At 40.7% G+C, this 20,254-nt stretch overlaps 1 protein-coding gene across 4 annotated transcripts in view; it reads right to left on the minus strand.

The window, feature by feature from the left end:
- The window catches only part of erbb3a (erb-b2 receptor tyrosine kinase 3a), a 45,227-nt gene that overhangs the window by 6,672 nt on the left and 18,301 nt on the right, over nt 1-20,254 (minus strand). For 2 of the 4 annotated variants that reach the window (XM_051948340.1, XM_051948341.1), the window contains exons 3-17: nt 17,572-17,632; nt 8,739-8,896; nt 8,169-8,355; nt 7,694-7,819; nt 6,278-6,343; nt 5,919-6,037; nt 5,475-5,616; nt 5,189-5,302; nt 2,516-2,633; nt 2,328-2,401; nt 2,147-2,237; nt 1,414-1,431; nt 412-629; nt 201-333; nt 4-97 (exon numbers count right to left, since the gene is read on the minus strand). In XM_051948340.1, the coding sequence (XP_051804300.1) occupies nt 4-97; nt 201-333; nt 412-629; nt 1,414-1,431; nt 2,147-2,237; nt 2,328-2,401; nt 2,516-2,633; nt 5,189-5,302; nt 5,475-5,616; nt 5,919-6,037; nt 6,278-6,343; nt 7,694-7,819; nt 8,169-8,355; nt 8,739-8,896; nt 17,572-17,632 (1,719 nt within the window). Of the gene's footprint in view, nt 1-3; nt 98-200; nt 334-411; nt 630-1,413; nt 1,432-2,146; nt 2,238-2,327; nt 2,402-2,515; nt 2,634-5,188; nt 5,303-5,474; nt 5,617-5,918; nt 6,038-6,277; nt 6,344-7,693; nt 7,820-8,168; nt 8,356-8,738; nt 8,897-17,571; nt 17,679-20,254 lie in introns of all 4 variants that reach the window. The other 2 variants (XM_051948339.1, XM_051948342.1) reach the window with 2 other exon arrangements.

Consider the following 20,254-nt stretch of genomic DNA (forward strand, 5'->3'; position numbering starts at 1 on the left):
TACCGGGCCTGTGCAAGTCTGCTTCCCCTCCTGGACTTTACACTCAGGGTGACAGGGCATACACTCCCCTGATGGAGTAGCAAACTCCCTCTTCTCCCTGCAGATAACAGTCAAACACTTAGCACAGCCACGCCACAGCCAACATTACTCACATTAAGGCAAACCGCTTTAATATCAGGAGTACTTTTGTGAAGACTGACCCAGATAAGAACATGCAGTCTGGCACACATGTTCCTCCCCTGCTGTATTTACTACAGGAGACACACTGGCCTGGTCCGGGACCCCAGCAGCCATCAGAGGAGCACAGGGGGTCGCACACGTGGTTGTCATTCACTACAAAACACAACAGAAGTGAGCATACTGATGCACAATCAACACTGACCAGGTTTAAGATGCTCCGTCTCCACTCACCGCACTCGTTTAAAGGTCGGTTCTCCTTCACATCGATGTTCTTCTGGCGTTTCTGCGGACGGGAGCTGCTGCTTAGGATTTGCGTCCAGTTGACAGTGTTATGGTAGCAGAGCTTCTTGTTTCCTGTGATGTAGACGCCGCCGCCGTTTATCTTTCGTAGCGAACGCAAACCCAGAGACTCCAGAGATTTGGTCTTCATCACTAGAAGAGCGTAGCCCCTGGAAGAGCAGGAAGAGGATGGATTTTGGTAAATGCAAGGAAATAGAAGATGAACATTTCTGAATTTTGTTTAAAATACTCTGAAATTAAATGAAAATTTTATGGACAGCTGAATATTTTACATTGAAAACCATCTTTCTGAAATATTGAGATTTGAATTTTTTTCACATGGTAATTTCAGGTTTGCTATTTCAAATTCAAACTTCTCTTGGATCACATCATTGAAAGAACATAAACTGGCTTTCTTGCTTATTCTTGGTAACCCAACGTTCAGGTTTGAAGTTGGATGTCTGTCTTTCACCAATTGCAATTAGACAAACTTGATTGTTTTAATAAAAGGTTGACTCAACTTCAGTTCACTGGATCCTTAAAAATAGTCCTAATAGCCTGTTTTTCAATCTGTAGCTACATACTGGAAATTTCAAAGAGAAATAAGAATCAAATAAATTAAGGTAAATGGTTTTCAGTGTAATTTTGTGGTATTTAAATTCCAACATTAATTAAACATTCAATAGTGATTACATTTATAGATGAAAAACCTTATTGCCTTTCTTTGATTACACAAAATACAACCAGAACCTCAGATTTAGTCAACCCAAACATCCATCGGTTTTCATGAAAAAGAGCAAGCAAGAATATTATGTAGACTTATTGTTCCCACCACCAACTTAATTCACCTCTGAATCAGCCATGAAATGATATTACAGAAACTGAAAACAGTATTTTAATCTTAATAACTGCATGGCAAGACAAAGAGACGAGCATGCAAAGTGTTTACTGTACCTTCTAGAGCTCACTCCTCTAAACAGGGTAAAAATGATGTATAACAAGGAAATAAAGATACAAAACACAGTCAGATTCATGCCATTGACGGTTTAGTTTGTTTAGGATACAACAGCTAGCCTAGCCGTGCTAGACCCAGCTCTTAAGATACAAGGGTCTAGGAACGCTCGACAGGGAGGGAGGCGGGCTAAAAGGCTGTCTTTCAAATCACTCTGCAGCAATTGGGTAGGTATACAACCAATCAGCGCAACAAATAGGCTGACGTAGTTCCTAGAGCGCCGGATTGTGGCTAAGTCCCATTAGCTTCCCAACCAGCGGCGCCAACTGGTATATTAAGGATTTGCCATATCCCGTCGGCATAAGCCCAAATACGTCTTTCTTCTCAATTAAACACTTCAGTGCCGTCCTTTGTTTATCTTTCAAGTTGAATTTTAGCTTCAAATCTTTAAGGGCTGTGGCCAAAGCCGAGTCGAAAGATAACTGTTTATTGCGCGCCGGTTGTTTCTGTCAGAATCGTCGCGCTTCTGTCGTCACTTAGTTACACCCGCCTTCTGACTCTACACTTCATGGTGATTCGTCCGGCCAGTTTTAGGAGCATCCAACCTCGAGCCTTATGGAGGGTAACTAGACCCACCCTGGCAGAGAATTAAATTCGTTGCCGTGGGTTGTCTAGCGCGGCTAGGCTATACAACAGCATGATAGTGACAGGAAGGAAAAAGAAACAACTACTCACTTGGAAACTGTTCTGCCTTGAATTGTTTGGAGGTTGGAGAAGACTGACAGGTCCGTCATGCTTTCAGGCCACGACTGGATACTGAGGTAGTCTGAAAGCAGAAAAGTTGTGCTTCAGAAGCTGCAAAAAACACTGTGACATGACATCAAAACAAAACTTATCAGTTTAGCAATCTGCTCACCTGTGATTTCCCGCACAGTACTGAAGATTTTCAGTTTTTCTGGGTCAAGAGGTGGTATGCCGTGGTATTCATCGCTTTGAGCAAAGAAAAAAGAATATATTAAAACGCTTACAGGCCAACTAAATATCATAAAATCTCTGCTGCATCAAAACTAATGGTGACTACTTTTGGGAAGAGTTTTATTTTACCCTTCTATCCCAGTCACCAGGAAATGAAGACTGCCCTGGATCTTGGTGCAGTTTATGAAACTGTCTATGTTACGAGCATCGACGGTTTGTCTGTCTGGACTTCCTGTGCCGTGACAAGCTGGTGAGAAGGCAAAGATGAGGAGAACGAAAGGGTTAGGAAAGTGATTCTTTCGTTGATCCCTGATTAAACCCGTAGATATCATCTCTGTGCATCAAAGTTTCATATTTAGAAATTTGTTTCCAGAAAATATTTCCCTTCTGTCTTAAAATGACTTGACTCTGTGAAGTCCTCGCCTCTATAGTATCTACAGTGCCTATCATAAGTATTCACCCCCTTTGATGTTTTACCCTTTTTTTGCTTTCATAAATCAATCATGGTCAATAAAATTGAGCTTTTTTAACAAAAAAAAAATTATTGGAAAAAACTCTTTAATGTCAAAGTGAAAACAGATTTCTATAAAGTAATGTTAATGAAAGAAAATTATTGTTTGCATAATTATTCACCCCCTTCAAGTCAGTATTTAGTAAATGCACCTTTGGTTGCAATCACAGCGTGAGTCTGTTTGGATAGGTCTCAATCAGTCTTGCACATCTGCCCACTGCAATTTTACTCCATTCTTCTTTGCAAAACTGCTTAAGCTCTGTCAGGTTGCGCGGGTATCGGGCATGAACAGCCCTTTTCAAGTCCAGCCACAAATTCTCTATAGGATTGAGGTCTGGGCTTTGACTCGGCCACTCCAGAACATTTACCTGGTTCTTTTTTAACCATTCCTGTGTAACTTTCGCAGTATGTTTTGGATCGTTGTCTTGCTGGAAAATAAATCTTCTCCCAAGACGTAGTTCTCTTGCAGACTGAAAAAGATTGTCCCCCAGGATTTCAGTGTATTTTGCAGCATTCATTCTGCCCTCTATCTTTACAAGCCTTCCAGGTCCAGTTGCTGAGAAACACCCCCACAGCATGATGGTGCCACCACCATGCTTCACAGTGGGGATGGTGAGTTTTTGGTGATGTGCAGTGTTTGGTTTCTGCCAAACATGACATCTTGTCTGATGGCCAAAAAGCTCAATTTTGGTCTCATCAGACCAAAGAATCTTCTTCCACTTGACCATGGAGTCTTCCACGTGCTTTTTGGCAAACTCTAGTCGAGATCTAATATGACTTTTCTTCAACAGTGGCTTTCTCATTGCCACTCTCCCATAAAGCTTTGACCGGTGAAGAACCCGGGCAGCAGTTGCTACATGCACAGTCTCTCCCATCTCAGCAGCTGAAGCTTGTAACTCCTTCAGAATAGTTGTAGGGGTCTTGGTGGCTTCTCTCACTAGTCTCCTACTTGCACGGTCACTCAGTTTACGAGGGCGGCCTGATCTAGACAGATTCACTTAAGTGCCATATTCCTTCCATTTCTTGAAAATTGATTTCACTGAACTCCGGGGGATGTTCAGTGCCTTGGAAATTTTTTGTAACCATCCCCTGAATTGTACTTCTCAATAACCCTTTCCCTGAGTTGCTTAGAGTGTTCTTCTGTCTTCATGGTGTAATGGTAGCCAGGAATACTGATCAACCACTCTCTGGACCTTTCAGACACGGGTGTTTACAACTCAGTCACTTGAAACACACCCACACCACTAGGGTGATCTTCATTTCACTAATTGTGAGACTACTGGCAACAATTTGATGGACCTCTATTGAATTAGACCATTAAATTAAAAAGGGGGTGAATGATTATGCAAACAATTATTTTTATTTATATAATTTTCTTTCATTAACATTACTTTATAGAAATATGTTTCCACTTTGACATTAAAGAGTTTTTTCCAAAACATTTTTGTGTTAAGCGAGCCAAATTTTATTGACCATGATTGATTTATGAAAGCAATAAAAGGGTAAACCATCAAAGGGGGTGAATACTTATGATAGGCACTGTACATCCATCCCTTCACCACAACACCAGCTCACCTACACCTCTGCTCAAACACTGGAGGACTACTCTAAGCTACACAATAACAAGCTGTAACATTGGTCAGCCATACATGTTCCAACCACAAACTGATTCTGAAAAAGAATAATGATACAGAAAGTCTCATCCTGGAAGTGGACAGGATTAGTTCCTCAAGTTTGTTACTTATGAAACCCCCAGAAGTCTGGATCCAAGCTTTGACTGCAGTTTCAAGCTAGAAACATTGACTACTTCTTTCACTCCTGATGTGTGTTTAGGAAAAGAGAAGATTTAAACCAAGCAGCTGTGGTGGAAAGCACCTCAGAACAATCTCAGTTTCATTGTGTCCTACTTTGTTTTATTACTCCACTGAACTGCATAGGGAAATATTTCATCTTTTCTTTTTTTACCGCATTACATTTATCTGACAACTAGCATTGTTATACTTGCAGAATAAGATATAATCACCACATAAATCTGATTTCATTTGTGATTATATAAAGCAGTGACTGTAAAACTAACTCCACTGCCATCAGATAAAGATTTATTAGACAGAATACTTAAATGCATCTTAAGTAGAATGTGTATATTAATTAATTACAATTTTGCTTAAAGTGTTGCAAAAAGAGTCTTTTCATGATCAGGTTTCTCCTTCCCTTACATAAAGGTAACTTCTACCAGTGCCCTGCTTGTTTCTCAGATGCAGAAAACAACTCTTTGTAGTTCTATTAAATACCTTTGGGACAGAGGCCTCCACAGGGCTCACATCTTTTCACTCCGTTTTTCTCCACTTCCATTTTATCAGACGGGCAGCTGCTCACACATGAGCTGCCATCCACCACAAAGTTTGCTATTAAAAAACAGAAAACATCACGAATCAACACAATGCAGTGTGTCAGTGACAGCATAAACATTTGTGCAACAACTGGAGTAACCATAAAAACTGTATTTGTCTGAGGTCAACGGCCAACTCTGAGCCGGTGTGAACATGTGGGTGTAAGGCGGCATGAGTGGAGACTCACTGGGACACTGGGCCACACAAAGAGAACCGTACTGGTACTTTGCATTGGGGTTGGGCTCCATTTTGAAGGCATGTTTGTTGTAGATCAGAGTCTGGGGACACTGAGGGACACAGGAGCCCGAGTTGTTGAAGTTCCTGCAAGCCTGTAAAATGTCACATTGAGGAACACAAAGCAGAGATTTGATTTATATCTGACATACCTTCATCCCAGTGAATATTTGGTCCATTAACAATCGTTATTTTATGCACTGTTGTGACTTAAGTGTGCCAGAAAGTCATAAAAATTTGTCAGTGATCAGGATACTGAAAAGAATTCTGCTGTTTTCAGCTTTCAGCTAGTTTTTCTGAAAGCTGAAGATAGCAGCCAATATAGCAGTTTTTGTTTCTGACTGCAACATGTCAAGATGTCTCCTGTGTTTAAAAGAAATCAAAGCTTTTGACTCACAAAGCAGTCTGTATCCAGGGGTCTGGTGCAGCCTCCAGCACACTCACTGTGGCAGCAGTCGCTCGGTTTTGTACCAAAGCATCGGCCGTTACACTGAGGGGCGCACACAGTCTTTGTCACTGAAACAGAGTGGAGAGCACGTTGATCCATGATGTAAAAATTGGACACGCCAATACCATTAATTGAAACTGCAAAACAAACATTGAACTTAAAACAAGCAGTATCAAAATGTAAAATAAAATCTCACAGTCCCCATTAGTAGGACATCTTTAAGACTCCCCAATGCAGTGACTGGATCACAAACTGCACTGATGCATGAAAAATAAAGAAATAAAGGTGAAGGTATTCATGTGACTCACAGATCTGACAGGTGTCATTTCCTGGACCCCAACATGGCAAGTCTCCACATGCTTTGTCACAAGGCACTGAGGGATCATTTTATTGGTCAGTAGGTGGAATATTACATTTAAGATCAGACATAAAAGGATAATAATAGGTTCACATTTTTAAAGTATGTGTTGAACTGACAAAGGTGTCGGTCGGTCGCTGTAATAAGGCTTGTCGTTCATACTGTTTCTGAAGAGATTAGTTCCTTATTTGAACTATTTCACTGCAAGACATGGAAAACAAAATCTAGAGTCCCTCCGTGTTTTAAAAGACACATTCCGATCCAAAGTCCAGAGTGTTAACCGTAAACTCAAGTCTAACCTATAAAGTGTTTTTCAGTTGTGAGTGGAACAATAAACAAGTTGCTCCTGTTAGGATTTTTTTTTTAATCTCACAAAGGTACTAATAACTAAACACTGAAATTGATATTACATGAGTGTTATAATATTGATAATAATAATAACCATTTAATGTGCAAGGAATCCATGAGTTGGGCTTGACCTTTAAAAGGGAAGAGATGGACCTAAGCACTAACTCCAAGCTCTGATGGACACAAACAGGTCAGGCTGTGAAGTTACAGCCGCTTCTTCTTCTCCACATGCACACACACTAACAAAGATAGAGTTTTGACCTTGATGCACAGGACATTCTTATTTTCTTATAATGTAACAGTTAATTTTACTGAACCTGCTAACTCAAGGTTGTTTGAGGGAGAAACAATAATAATCCTCCCTAAAGGACACCTGCATCCTCCCTGTGAGATACCACTAATGGCTGCATCACATCTCAGCAAGCAATGGAATAATACTAACTGGTAGAAAGCGGGAAGAAGTTTGCATGAGGGTTCTTTCTACAGGATGCGCCTCCTGGGAATTGGATGAATTATGTGCTAAGAAATATGGACATGTCTGTGCACCAGCTAATGGGAGAGCTAAGTCTAAACCACAGTTTACCTCCACCTTTAGCCAATCACATTTCAATATTTGAATTAGATGTTTATATCTATAACCTATCGCACAATACTAGACTGAATAAAATGTATTCACTTTTGATTTTATCCTTTTCTGAGAGGCTGTTCCAAAGAGAAAAGGTCCTTGTACAAGATTCTTTTGGGACAGTGATATTTAGAAAATAAACAGCTTAATTGGAGAGAAGTGGTTTGTCTTCTATCTCAAAAAAATGAACACATTAAACACTCCACTCAATTTGTTCTTGCCCCAGTAAGTGGACATGTTCAGTGTTTCTGGTCTATGCCAGCAGCTATTAAAGCAGAATACCAATTACAATGGCCGGGAGCGCTTTTATTGCACATTTGAGTTTGGTTTTTATCTGAACCCATCCTTTATTGTAACTAATGTTAACTATGGTTATCAGCCTTCTGCACTCACTTATCGGCCCGTTGTCCTCAATCATGATGTCCGCTTTTTCATCCTTCACTATGTCCTGCCAGTTCACCTGCGGGGCGTAGCTCAGGTACTTGTTCTGGATGATCTTCACTCCTCCCTCCAGTATCTCTGTGGACGACACACATGCATGTAAATGGGGAGGGACAAATTAGCGGAGCAAGCCCAAACAGGCCTCTGACTCATTCCTGTCCACCATTCGCTGTTTACTACACCACATACAAGCCGAGTATAATGTGCCGCAGCTCATGTTTCACTGGCGGTTGAGCGCATGAGACATTCCAGCGACTCCACATCAGTGCGATCAGCTCACATCGCTGCCGACCGGTATTCTGCAGGTGTGGCTACACTGTGTGGGCGTGGGAGCTCCAACAGAAACAGAGATCCACTCTGAGCGTCTATCTGCTGCATTCCCACCTCCCACTCGTTAAACACACTGCAGGTGCGACTTCCCGTGTACCTGTAAGGTGTGTCAGGCCCAGCTCCTGGAGGCCGTGCTGCCCATCTTTCTGGTAGTTGACCATCACAGCCAAGGCGTACTTGTCCTCGTAGAGCGTGGTGCCTCGGATGACACGCAGCTTGTCAAGAGGGAGGCGACTGAACTCATTGACGGCAAACAAGATGTAGCCCGTCACCTCCTTAATGGACTGTGAGGTTGGGGAGAGAAAATACAGGTGATTAGAAAAGAAAACCTTATCTGAATTTGCTAATCACATAGTTATCCGGGTCACAACTTGGCAGCAGAGGTGTGTTTTGCTTGTTCTGTTAGTCACCATGACTGGAGGGGGACAGACAGTAAATGAGCTCACCATGTACTTGAAATAAAGACATCATCCATTACAGACTGGCTAACATGTTTTGGCTCCCTGTGACTTCTGAAGAAGCCTCACATGGTTGATTGTTTCTGTCACTGAGTGAATAAGGTTGATTCATGTCCGTGTCTAGACGAGCTAGCAGTTTGTCTCAGGGACATGCATTCTGTGAAAGCAACGTTGGTTAATTTGTAGATTTGTGATGTTCACAGTCTCACCTGCAGGAAGCTGAAGTCTCTGGTGTGCTCCATCATGGAGATCTCCAGGTTTCCCATCACAATGTTGCAGCCGGTGTACATCTTCTTCATCAGGTTGTACTGGATCTCTGAATTTCCGGTCGTGCTGAGAACGTTCTGGGTGCCGGAGCAAACAACCGCTGGAAAAATAAATAAGTAGCAGATTCTTATTAATATCTGTCATTGTGGGTTTGGGTTAAAAGAAAGAATTTTGTGTTACTTTGTAGTTTTGTTTATGTTAAGTCACAAGAATGAACCGATCCTTCTCACAAAGTGCAGCCAAAGCTTTGTATTGCTTATATTTGAATTGTGAAGTGACGTTTCTTCACTATAGTGAACATGGGCTGTGTAGTTTTATTTTTTGAGGATTCTACAAACACAGTCACCCTGCCGTAAATACATATAGGAGCATCAAATGCTTATTAATCCACAGCTGAATATAGTCCCACCCAGCACTAAAAACATTGTTCCCTCATGTGTGGATCATTTCTACTAAAAAGCACAGTGCCCTGCTGTTTCAAAGAATTATTTAGTCTTTTTTTGTTATTACTGATGCACGTTTAAAGATTCACATCTTCAGTAGCAAAGGGTGGGCTTGAGGCTAAGTGTTACATAACAGCAAGAACTTGGAAAGTACCAACAAAACCATTGTTTGTTTAGTCTTAACAAAGGATAGCTTACAAGAAATATATTATTGACTTTGTTCTTAAACAAATATTCTTTCGCTTGCTGCAGTTTTACAGTTTTATGCATCATAAGTCAGTAATCAGTCCTGTATTATGTTGTATACTTTGGGAATAAAGTAATAGTCCCACACAAGATAAAAAGACAAAATGTCCAGTGATGGAAATGTGATAATATCACAATACACACATCCTAATAAATCATTAATGAGTGAACAGTATAAGCTGCAGTCAATTCCAGCCATTTTCAGTACAAAAAATTGCTAATATTGTATTTGTAAATAAAAACATGATGAGAAATACAGGGAATATTGGACGCGCATCGCGAGGTGCATTTCCTCAAAAACAACCTATTCGTGGATTATATACCGACTTCAAGACATGTTTTGGACAAAATATTTTACTGGCTTGTTTCGTCTGGATGTCCAAGGTTGGAGTATGGCCGTTTTTTGTGGAATATTTTCATCTGTGTGTAATAATGAACCTGGAAATGTGAGTCGCGCTGTGTACGCTGAAGCCGTGTATAGAGAACGGATGGATGAATATTCGTTGTTTGTCGGACAAATGTGTTTATATTACCCGCTGTGGTAATCACATCTGAAAGTGGTTTATACCGGCGGATTCATGAGAATCTAAGCTTTCCATCGGTGTATAGTGTTTGTATAATCGCGTTTGCAGCTTCAGACATTTAAGGAAATGCTTATGCAGATCTCAAAGTGTCCCGCAAGCGGGACACTGAAGCTTAACAGGTTTTAACAAAGGCTGTTTTATGCTGTTCACTACAAGCCACTGTTCGGCTTTAGCCTGATATAAATGAATGTACTGTAACAGTTTGGAACAAACTCAGGATTGTGTACAGGGCATGCCTTCCTCTCCAACAAACATACAAGGCCTTGTTTATGATCTGTGGGAGTTCAGCCATTCAGCGTCACTTGGAGGCTGCTTTGCTATTCAAATGTCAGACAGAAGAGAAACAGCAGAGAGAAAATGGAAGAACAGCAGCGAGGACAGAGGGATCAACATGACTGTTAGTCCTAACGTCATCTAGAAATCAACACTGTGTACAAACATATACTTAAGTGCATTATGTTGGCACCGCTGTCCACATACTTCTGGTCTGGAAGGGATTTTTTTTATTGTTTGGGCTTCTGCTTGCAGTTAATTGTGAGTCAACAGTCTCCTCTGACTTGAGACACCTGAAACACAACTTTAATTACTGATCAACATGAAGTCCAGACTTTGTGTTTTTGTGGCTGAATGTGAAGAAATCCCTGCAACGAGGTTCCAAAACCTTCCAGGAAAAGTCGAGACCGATGTTTTTAGATGGTAAATAATCACAGAGGTATTTTTACTTGCTTGTGGCTTAATGTCTAACATTTCCCTGCTTGTTACACATTTAACATTCTGAGCCTCAAAATAAAGTGAAAGTTACATTTAACACAGAGAAACAGGTCACGGAAGGAAGAACTCAGCCTTTAAATGGTGTACAGACTCTACTATCTCACATCGAAGAACCTTAAAAATTGGCAAACTGGAGTATTAGGAAGCACATTTTTGTGGCTAAAGGACATCAGACATCCTTGAAACACATGCTAAATCTTTAAATATGTGTATCAAGTCTCAAAGATTAATTTCCAAAAAAAATGAAGGAAAGAACACAAATTATCAGCATGGCTAAATACCGCTTGAGGCAACTGAGAGAATGTTTCTTTGTTGTCTGGTTCACTCCCCTTGAACGCTCTGAATCCCAAAACCTGCCGGAGGGTCTGAAAAATTGGCAGAATTTACAGCATTTGTCAGAGCCATAAACTATAAAAACTGGAAAAATTGTCAAAGCTTTTAAATTCCTCAGTGTTATGCTGCTCCATCCGGAAAATGAACAAAATCCAAGCTCATAATCACAATATTTTAAATGTCTTAGTTAAAGACGTCGTTACTGATTCAGCAGTGGCACATAGTGCTGAATGTGTTCGTTTTTTGAGATGACAAACCACTTCTCTCCAATTAAGCTGTTTATTTTCTAAATATCACTGTCCCAAAAGAATCTTGTACAAGGACCTTTTCTCTTTGGAACAGCCTCTCAGAAAAGGATAAAATCAAAAGTGAATACATTTTATTCAGTCTAGTATTGTGTGATAGGTTATAGATATAAACGTCTCATTCAAATATTGAAATGTGATTGGCTAAAGGTGGAGGTAAACTGTGGTTTAGACTTAGCTCTCCCATTAGCTGGTGCACAGATATGTCCATATTTCTTAGCACATAATTCATCCAATTCCCAGGAGGCGCATCCTGTAGAAAGAACCCTCATGCAAACTTCTTCCCGCTTTCTACCAGTTAGTGTTATTCCATTGCTAGCTGAGATGTGATGCAGTCATTAGTTCTATCTCACAGGGAGGATGCAGGTGTCCTTTAGGGAGGATTATTATTGTTTCTCCCTCAAACAACCTTGAGTGAGCAGGTTCAGTAAAATTAACTGTTACATTATAAGAAAATAAGAATGTCCTGTGCATCAAGGTCAAAACTCTATCTTTGTTAGTGTGTGTGCATGTGGAGAAGAAGAAGCGGCTTTAACTTTCAAGCCTGACCTGTTTGTGTCCATCAGAGCTTGGAGTTAGTGCTTAGCTCCATCTCTTCCCTTTTAAAGGTCAAGCCCAACTCATGGATTCATTGCACATTAAATGGTTATTATTATCAATATTATAACACTCATATGTAATATCACATATCAATATCAAAGCACATTTTTGCAGTCTTAGCCATGGTTGTTCTGCTTCCATAGAGGTGCAGGACTTTAAATATCAGTGACAAATAGGCTCACAGTGAGCAAAAACTGCTTTGGATTCAGATGTTTAACTTCAGTCTGAGACTAATAATAAGTCAGTCACCACCAAACTGCTCAGTTTTTATTATTCGAACAAAAAAAGTTACATCAATTTAGTTTTGATGACGATTCAGGTTGATCTGAAAGCGTCTCACGCATGGAATATACTCGATACGCTCACAAACACATTCCATCGACTGACTTCTGAGTCAGAGTAGAGTTCAGCAAAACAACAAGATCAACAAGGGCATTAAAGACTAATGATTATTAACCTCACAGGTACAACAGGCAGGTCAAAGCACAGTGTGTGCACCTTGTTACTCATAAATCTGTTTACAAGGTTACATTGTGGGAAAAAGTCCCCATGATGTAAACTGGTAAATTTGACTATGACCACTTGGTTTAAGATGACAGTTAAGGATAAGAGGGTCCGGGTTTCCAGAAAATGTAAGTCAACGTAAAGTCCTCTGAAGGGACGAAGACATGACTCAGTGTGTGTCTTGGTGTGTGACGACGCTGTAAAGAACATTCTCTGCCCATAAAGTGCTGATAAGAGTCATTTTATTGTGTTTCTCAGAACACAAAGTTCAAGGGAAGTGGCTCTGTACCAAAAACCTGAGGCAGTTAGGCCATTCAGATCAAAAAACGTATTTCCCCTCCACAGGGCGATCAGCTGTGCAGATGTTTGTTTTATTTTGAAGATATTTTTAGAATATCTTGCTCTGAAAGTCCCGTCACTGTCACAGTACAACAGAGGTGATCGGAATGTGTTCATCCTGCTTTCCAGAACTACCGTCTTACTCATAATAGTGACATCTGTGAGCTGTCAGGAATAACCAGGACAATGTTTCAGGGAAGCAACATTGTTTATTCCTTTAAATGTCATTTTTTCTGTGTTGAGTGAGGCCGGTACACATCACCTCCATCTTGGGAGTGAGACACTGTTATTAAACCTGAACACTCACCACAGTTTCGTCTGCATCCAGTGGACGTGGAAACAGTGATTTCCTAATCATGATTTGGGTTAATTGAGCCTTTGCAGAGAACTCCACTGATTTAACACATAAAGATCATATTTCACATTGCGGAGAGTCGTTCAAAGCTTGTGATAACAGTTGTATAATGTGGAGAAGAATAACCCTGATTATGTGAGCTGCATTTTCTCAACTTGAGGGGATGAAACATTTCAACAGAAACCCCTTGTTTCACACGGAGGAAATGGAGTTCAAAAGACATGAGCTTCTGTGGAGCAGAAAGGATCTATTGGAACAGTCACACAATGTCCGCAGATAGGGAAGAACAGAAAATCCTCCAATTGTTGTACGATCAAACAATCACATATTTGTAGTTACCAAGTGAAAGCAGATAGAAGCAAACGGTGTATGGCTCCTTTTTAATGATTTGAATCCGCTACATTGGTGTTAAAATTGATTTTATTTAGCTAAAAATTCCTTTCATGCTTCTTTACTTTAAGGCGAAGAAGGAGCTACAGCTGTTAGAAACTAACAGTCTCTCTGATGTGTATGTGAACATTTTTGCATTTAATAATGCTCTTGAATGAGTTATATTACAGGTAGTGTAGGATTTAGTGTCTTTGCAGCTTTGCCTTTTTTGAACCCGAAACTCAAGAGGAAGAAAAATGTAGTCATCAAACTACTTTAATTGATTTAAGTTTGTCTTTAAATCAATCAGTGCTGATATTTCTGTTTAATATTTGAATATAGTGTCAGCACAACTCCTTAAAACAATATCTGCAACCTCAAAGGTGTGTCTAAATCAATATATTTTTAATAATACTTACAACATTGCAACCACACGTTCTGTGGAAAATGCTGACGAAGGTAAAGCATGCTTCTGCACAATATTGATTACTTCCCTCCCTTCTGTGATATAATACTTTGAAAATCCCTCTTAGTCACAATATTTTGTCATACGGACGTGGGAGGGTCGCTTGTAGGCACATGATCTTTTCCCTTCACTGATATGAATGCCAATATGAGCTATTTCTACATATTACAGTCCCCTACTTTGCTCAGTGTCACATTTCTGTTGTCATTAATGAGCTCATATAGTGTTCTTCAGTGAGTCTTGAAACTTTTGTTCATTCCAGTCCACTCATTTGAACTGATATCAGTTCATGAGCTGCTGAAGAGTGAAGCTCTTTATCTGCCCCGCCTCATTTAAGCCCTAAAGCAGCTCATTGCTATCAGTGGAAGACTTGAGCTGTTGACTCTATACTGTTTGAATTGCAGGCTGGGAAATACTTGCATACACCCGAGAATGAATGTTCAGGAACTTTCCATACGTATGGCTCAGTATGCAGAGCATGCATGCGATACGAGCACAGCCCACCGCAGAGGGGGAAAAACCGGTATGCATGCATGCAACACACAGTATGTCACGAAACTATAAGAGCACACAAGCTGCAGCTGTGGAGGCTGAAAATCTCAACAGGCTGAGTGGGATTGTCCTGTCAAAGGACGACTGTCAGTGTTGGCAGATGGATGATGGAGGAAAAAAAGGAATGGGGTGGAGGGTTTGGAGTCAATACACACACATGAACACAATGGGCCTATTCTGAATGAGCGCAAAACAAGCGCACATCCAGCTGTGCATGTGTGTGCATCGACTGTCTGTGCATCTCTTCACAAACGCTGCAGTATGTCTGCCTTCCTACTCAACTTATCAGCAGCTCTCCTCCACAGCACATAAACTCACTCCAGCATGCCGTCATTGTCCTGAGAGCTAAAGTGTAACCCAACACATGATGAAAACATAACACGGATCAGGTTTTGCTGCTTATTTTCATTGCTGTTGCCAAGGTTTCAATACTGGAGAAAGAAGAGATAGAATGGAGGGAGGAGGAGATAAACAAGCTGAATAAAGCAGCTGAGACGATGACTGAAGTAAACAGAAACTTGGCACAGGATGGACAGAAATTACTGCATACCTCAGTAGTGAGCGCGCACACACATGCATGCACGAACACAAAGACAGACACCTGAGCACATGAACTACTTGATTTCATGGCACATTCATCAGCTCGCAGGCAGAGGTTACGTACAAACGAACTGGAAGTTTCTCTGTCTGTGCTCCTGTGTGTTTTGTACAACTTCACTGAAGCTGACAGAGTGTTACTTAACGTCTCCGGCAACAGGAGCGACAGCATATTTGCCTTTCGACACATCAGCTATTTGGCTAAGTCACGCCTGTAAAAGCACAAAAGCGATTTAAAAAAAGGTGCCACCTATTGTTTTTTTAAAGATAAGAAATCAGATTTGACTCACAAACAAGCTCATCCCTCTCAGACGCATGACATATTTCAAATCTGACACATTAAGACAGCATGCAAGATTTTTCCATGATGAAAATAATAAATCACCTGTTTTTCCTGTTGGCACAAGAACTGCATTTGAACATGGAAGTACTATAAGTTGGCACTAACTGAGTTGTTTACTACATGTTTGTGTAACGTGTCACTTTAGAGATTTATGCTCAGCGAGCGTGTCTGGAGCTTTTTCTTGGCGTCATTGCAGAAAAATGCCGCAAGGATACAAAAACCACTGAAATGTTACATGAAACACCATTAAGGCCTCCAATTAACCACAAACCTGCAACCATCAGTTGTTCTGTTCCTAAAATATTACTGCTGACAAGTCAAAGGTTGATATTAGGCCAAATAAAACCTGACATCATAAAATATTCAAACAGTTTAACTGAATTAGTTTTGCAGCACTCATACAACTAACACAAGTGTCATCAGATGTGCATCAGGGCTCCTTCTCTTCATTTTCAACCATTTTTGTGTCTTTACTGGAACATAAAATTCACATTACAGAAACTGCATTCATGTATTTCCTCAAGGAGCAAACTGTAAATGATCCCTCTGAGTGATGAAACCTTTTCCGCTTCCACGTTGATGTCTTTGGTGTTTTAGTTTTGGCTCCATCACCTGAGCATCAGCTGCCTGAAGATGGATGATCTCATGTTCACATTGTTTTTCTCATCTCATTCACCTGCAGCCAGGTGGCAACAACAACAACAGCAATACCAGGTCAAAGTTCACACAAAGTCACTGAGATTCAAATCACAACAGCTCTCTGCTTCCAAACACATCACCAACATTCAGTGGTGGCAAAGCACCACGTACAACTACACACGTTTTACTCAAATACTGGAATCAATTTGCTTTCCGATTTAAACCATGCTGTATTTGTGTGACAGCCACGGACAGTTCTGATCAGCCAGCTGATCTAAAACTGAACTGAAAATGAACTATTTTCAAGGTAAATTCATAATTTCCTATGCAAAATTACAAAGTAAATGTCTTTAGAGCTTTGGACCATCGGGAAGGATTCTCTAGGATTTAATAAACCAAATGATTGATTATTAATCAGATAAACACTGTGTACAGCTTCACCTCCATCAGTTACACAACACAATACACACACACACACACACACACACACACACACACATATATATATATATATTTACACTTTTAAATCATTTTTACAGTCAACATGTAAATCAATGATCCTGATTGATAATGGCAATTTTATTAGATTTTATTTAGCAAAATTTAATTTTTACAAATATTTAATTTAATTTAACAAAACAGGAAAATCTGTCAAATAATAGTTAAACAAATATTGTGCCATTTTTTCAATATACATCATTTCTCTTTCAGATATGTGCATGTATCTTTATGTGCGTGTGATTTTATCTAGCAAATCATAAAAGTGACTCCACTATGGACAAACACATCTGAGATAAAGTGCTCCAGTTGAAGGGAGATGTTTTTGCCACTCAGGCGGTGAAAGGTTGGGCCACTGTGTCGCAAAGCCTTGAAACAATTGAGACAAACATGATAAAGCACACAGAGTCGTGGGAGAGGTGCAGGTGACTCACTGCAAACAAGTTGTACGTGTGCGGAACAGGTTCTGTGAGGAGGAGGAGGAGGAGGAGGAGGAGGAGGAGGAGGAGGACAGGTGTTTCCTACAGCAGAGCGCAGTGAGCAGCTCACACATCAAGGCTTTTTGGACAAATACTTCTGTATTTGTCCAAGTGTACCGTAAATATTCTGGATAACAATCAAAAATGTGTGTGTGTCTGTGTGTGCGTGTGTGTGTGTGTGTGTGTGGGGGGGGGGGGGGGGGGGGGGCTCAGGTGCTGGCTATACTTGTGGGGGCCAAATGGGTTCGGGGTTATGTATGAATGGGAGTCAATAGTATGTCCCCACAATGATAGAAAAACACAGTATGTGTGTATGTGTGTGTGTGCGTGTGCGTGTGTGTGTTCCGCTCACCTCCTTGTGTCTCCGCGCCACACAGTTGAAGAGCGCACGGCAGCAGAACGCACAGCACCACCTGCACCTTCCTCATGGAGCCGCTCATCCTCATCCTCATCTTCAGGCTGCTTTAAACGCAAATCAACATCCTACACACGAGAAGGAAATCTGCCTTTTTGTCGTCCCAAAGTTTCAATCAATCATTTCACTCCGATCGGAAGGTGCAGTTGAGTTAAATCCAGATTGTTCTGCGTTTTTATTATTCCTTCGCTTTTCTTCTCAGAATAGGGGTAAATCCGGCCTGCAGAAGTGAACGCTGTTCGTGTTTTCTCTGTTTGACATTTGACTGAACCGCACTCAGTCCACCCGCAGCGCTCCGTGTGAGAAGAATCACTACAGCTCAGTGATTGGAGCGCAGCGCTCAGCCAATCAGCGGCCGGAGCGGCTCTTTTCTCCTGCTGCACTGATTTATGTGGGAGGACTCATGCAGGGGTCACAAACTACAAACAACTCCCTGTAGGAAGACTGAAAGCACCTTGAAAGATGAAATTATTTAGGTCGTTACGTTTTAAAACACTAAAATGCTTCTTGCCTTGGATCCGTTCAGGGACACTTGTTCAAACACATTTCCTCTTGTTTATTCACGTTTTAAAAGATGATTTTGATTTTGTAAAACCTTTCTTACCATAAAACTGGTGTGGATGGCTGCAGCATTTGCAGCACGGTAAAGCTGGACTTCAGAAACAGCTGCAGTTGTCAGAGTTTGTACAGAATAATTAATGTTGCACCTTCAAGGCTATGAGCGATCATCTAAAATGAGACATTTTTTACAGTGTAAAAACAGTCTATTTTATAGCTGTACTGATCCTAGTGAATCTCATGTTTATTTCCCTGTATTATTTCTGCATTTTGCTAAATGTGAAAAGACGTCTCCTGAATACAGACTGGACCAACCCTTCTGTCCACTGCTGCAGAAAAACAACAACAAATGCAAACAACAGCTTAAAAAAACACGTTATCTCTCTACTTGATCCGCTCTGCTGGCACATTTCTTACATCTGTGGTCTTAACAGCAGGACTTTGACCCTTCCACTCCTTTATGCTGGAAGTCTGGATGATTACTTCAGTGCTGCATCATTTCACTGCTGCGTGATTTTACTGCTGTGCTAATTATTGTTAGAGTTGTGTGCAAGAGGATTAACTGATTGACAATGTGCATTTCTTCAGTAACCCAATCTAACACCTGCATAGATTTGAAAAACATGTCTCCTGTCATGTCGCTGGTTTGTCACATAATCTTGAGACAAACATCGGCTGCCAGTAAAGAGTGGACGAGCGAGAAGAGCAGCTCTGAGGGAACTGGCTCTGCCTGCACCTCCAGTCTGTCTCCAGCACACAAACAAACAGCCTCTGTTTCTCCATCTGCAAGCTCTGATTACACAGAATTACACATCTGACAGGAGAAATGTCTCTGTTTCACTCTACGCAGTCACCTCCTTTTCTCTTTACCTGTTGAAATGCAAGAGTCGTGGTTAATATTTCACCACTGACAGAAGTCATGATCAAAAGTATTTCTTTTCTTTGCTGCCCTCACAGAAACAGCCTGATTAAGAGCAGAAGAATTTAACCCATAAGAACCCAGACCCATTTTTCCTTAAAGGAAAATTATGTGGGATATACCACAGACCAAGTGGACCACATAGACTGGGGCACTCAAAGTGCTTGTTACACTGGTCTCACCATGGGTTCTTATGGGTTAAGATTTCAGTTCCACAACTGGAAGTTGTTCCGTTGACAAATGTCATCAATGTCTTGGGCTCTTTTGTTAAAAAAGAAAAACTCTTTAAAAAATATTTAATCTAGATTTCAGTTTGCAAATAAAGATAAAACCTGCCAGTAAAGTGAATTAAAGAAACAGGATTGACAATTCACCCTAGAAATACTAAAATCACAAAATCAAGCAGCATGAGCCAGATTATTTCAGAGACCTGCAAATTTAACTGTATTCACAAAACAAAACAAAAAAGCTCTCATCCTTGGGGAAAAATGGTGAATTATTGTTTTGCAAATAAACAATTCATGTCTATGTTAGGATTCTGTATTGGTTGTTACTTTTTCCTGTTTTTTCCTTCTGTGTTTTGGTCTCTCTGTCTCCCTCTGTCTGTTGCTTTCTGCTTCCTTTGTTCTTAGTCACTGATTGCTCACCTGACACAATCAGTTCAGATTCATCTCACCTGTGTTCCTCCTCTGTATTTAAGCCCAGTCATTGTGTTCAGTGTCGCTGGCTCATCTTGTCTTGGACTCACCCTGTTTCCATCTCCGTTCCCTCCTTTCCCCTGGATTATTGCTCACAGGATTACACCGTTTCTCCCCCGTTTGGATTCATTTTTGGACTCTGTGATTTTCATTTGGCCTTCAGTTTGTCTGTCCCTGGTGTGTGAGTATTTTCCTCAGTTCTTTAGTTTGCTGATGTTTTGTCATAGAAGCCATCTCAGTCTCGTTTTCAGTTAGCCGTTGTTTTATTTAAATAAACCTTTTTCATAAAATAAGGCCGTCTGTCTAGTGTGTCTGCATTTGGGTTCTCTACACGCCACAGCCCTGACAGTCTATACATAAAGCCAGTGCTTGTGTTGGTACACTTTAGAACTTTTCTATCCTCACTTTACCTCCAGATGTCTGAGATCCTCAGAACAGCTGCTGT

This window comes from Acanthochromis polyacanthus, chromosome 5, assembly GCF_021347895.1.
Source record: "Acanthochromis polyacanthus isolate Apoly-LR-REF ecotype Palm Island chromosome 5, KAUST_Apoly_ChrSc, whole genome shotgun sequence".
Taxonomy (NCBI): Eukaryota; Metazoa; Chordata; class Actinopteri; family Pomacentridae; genus Acanthochromis; species Acanthochromis polyacanthus.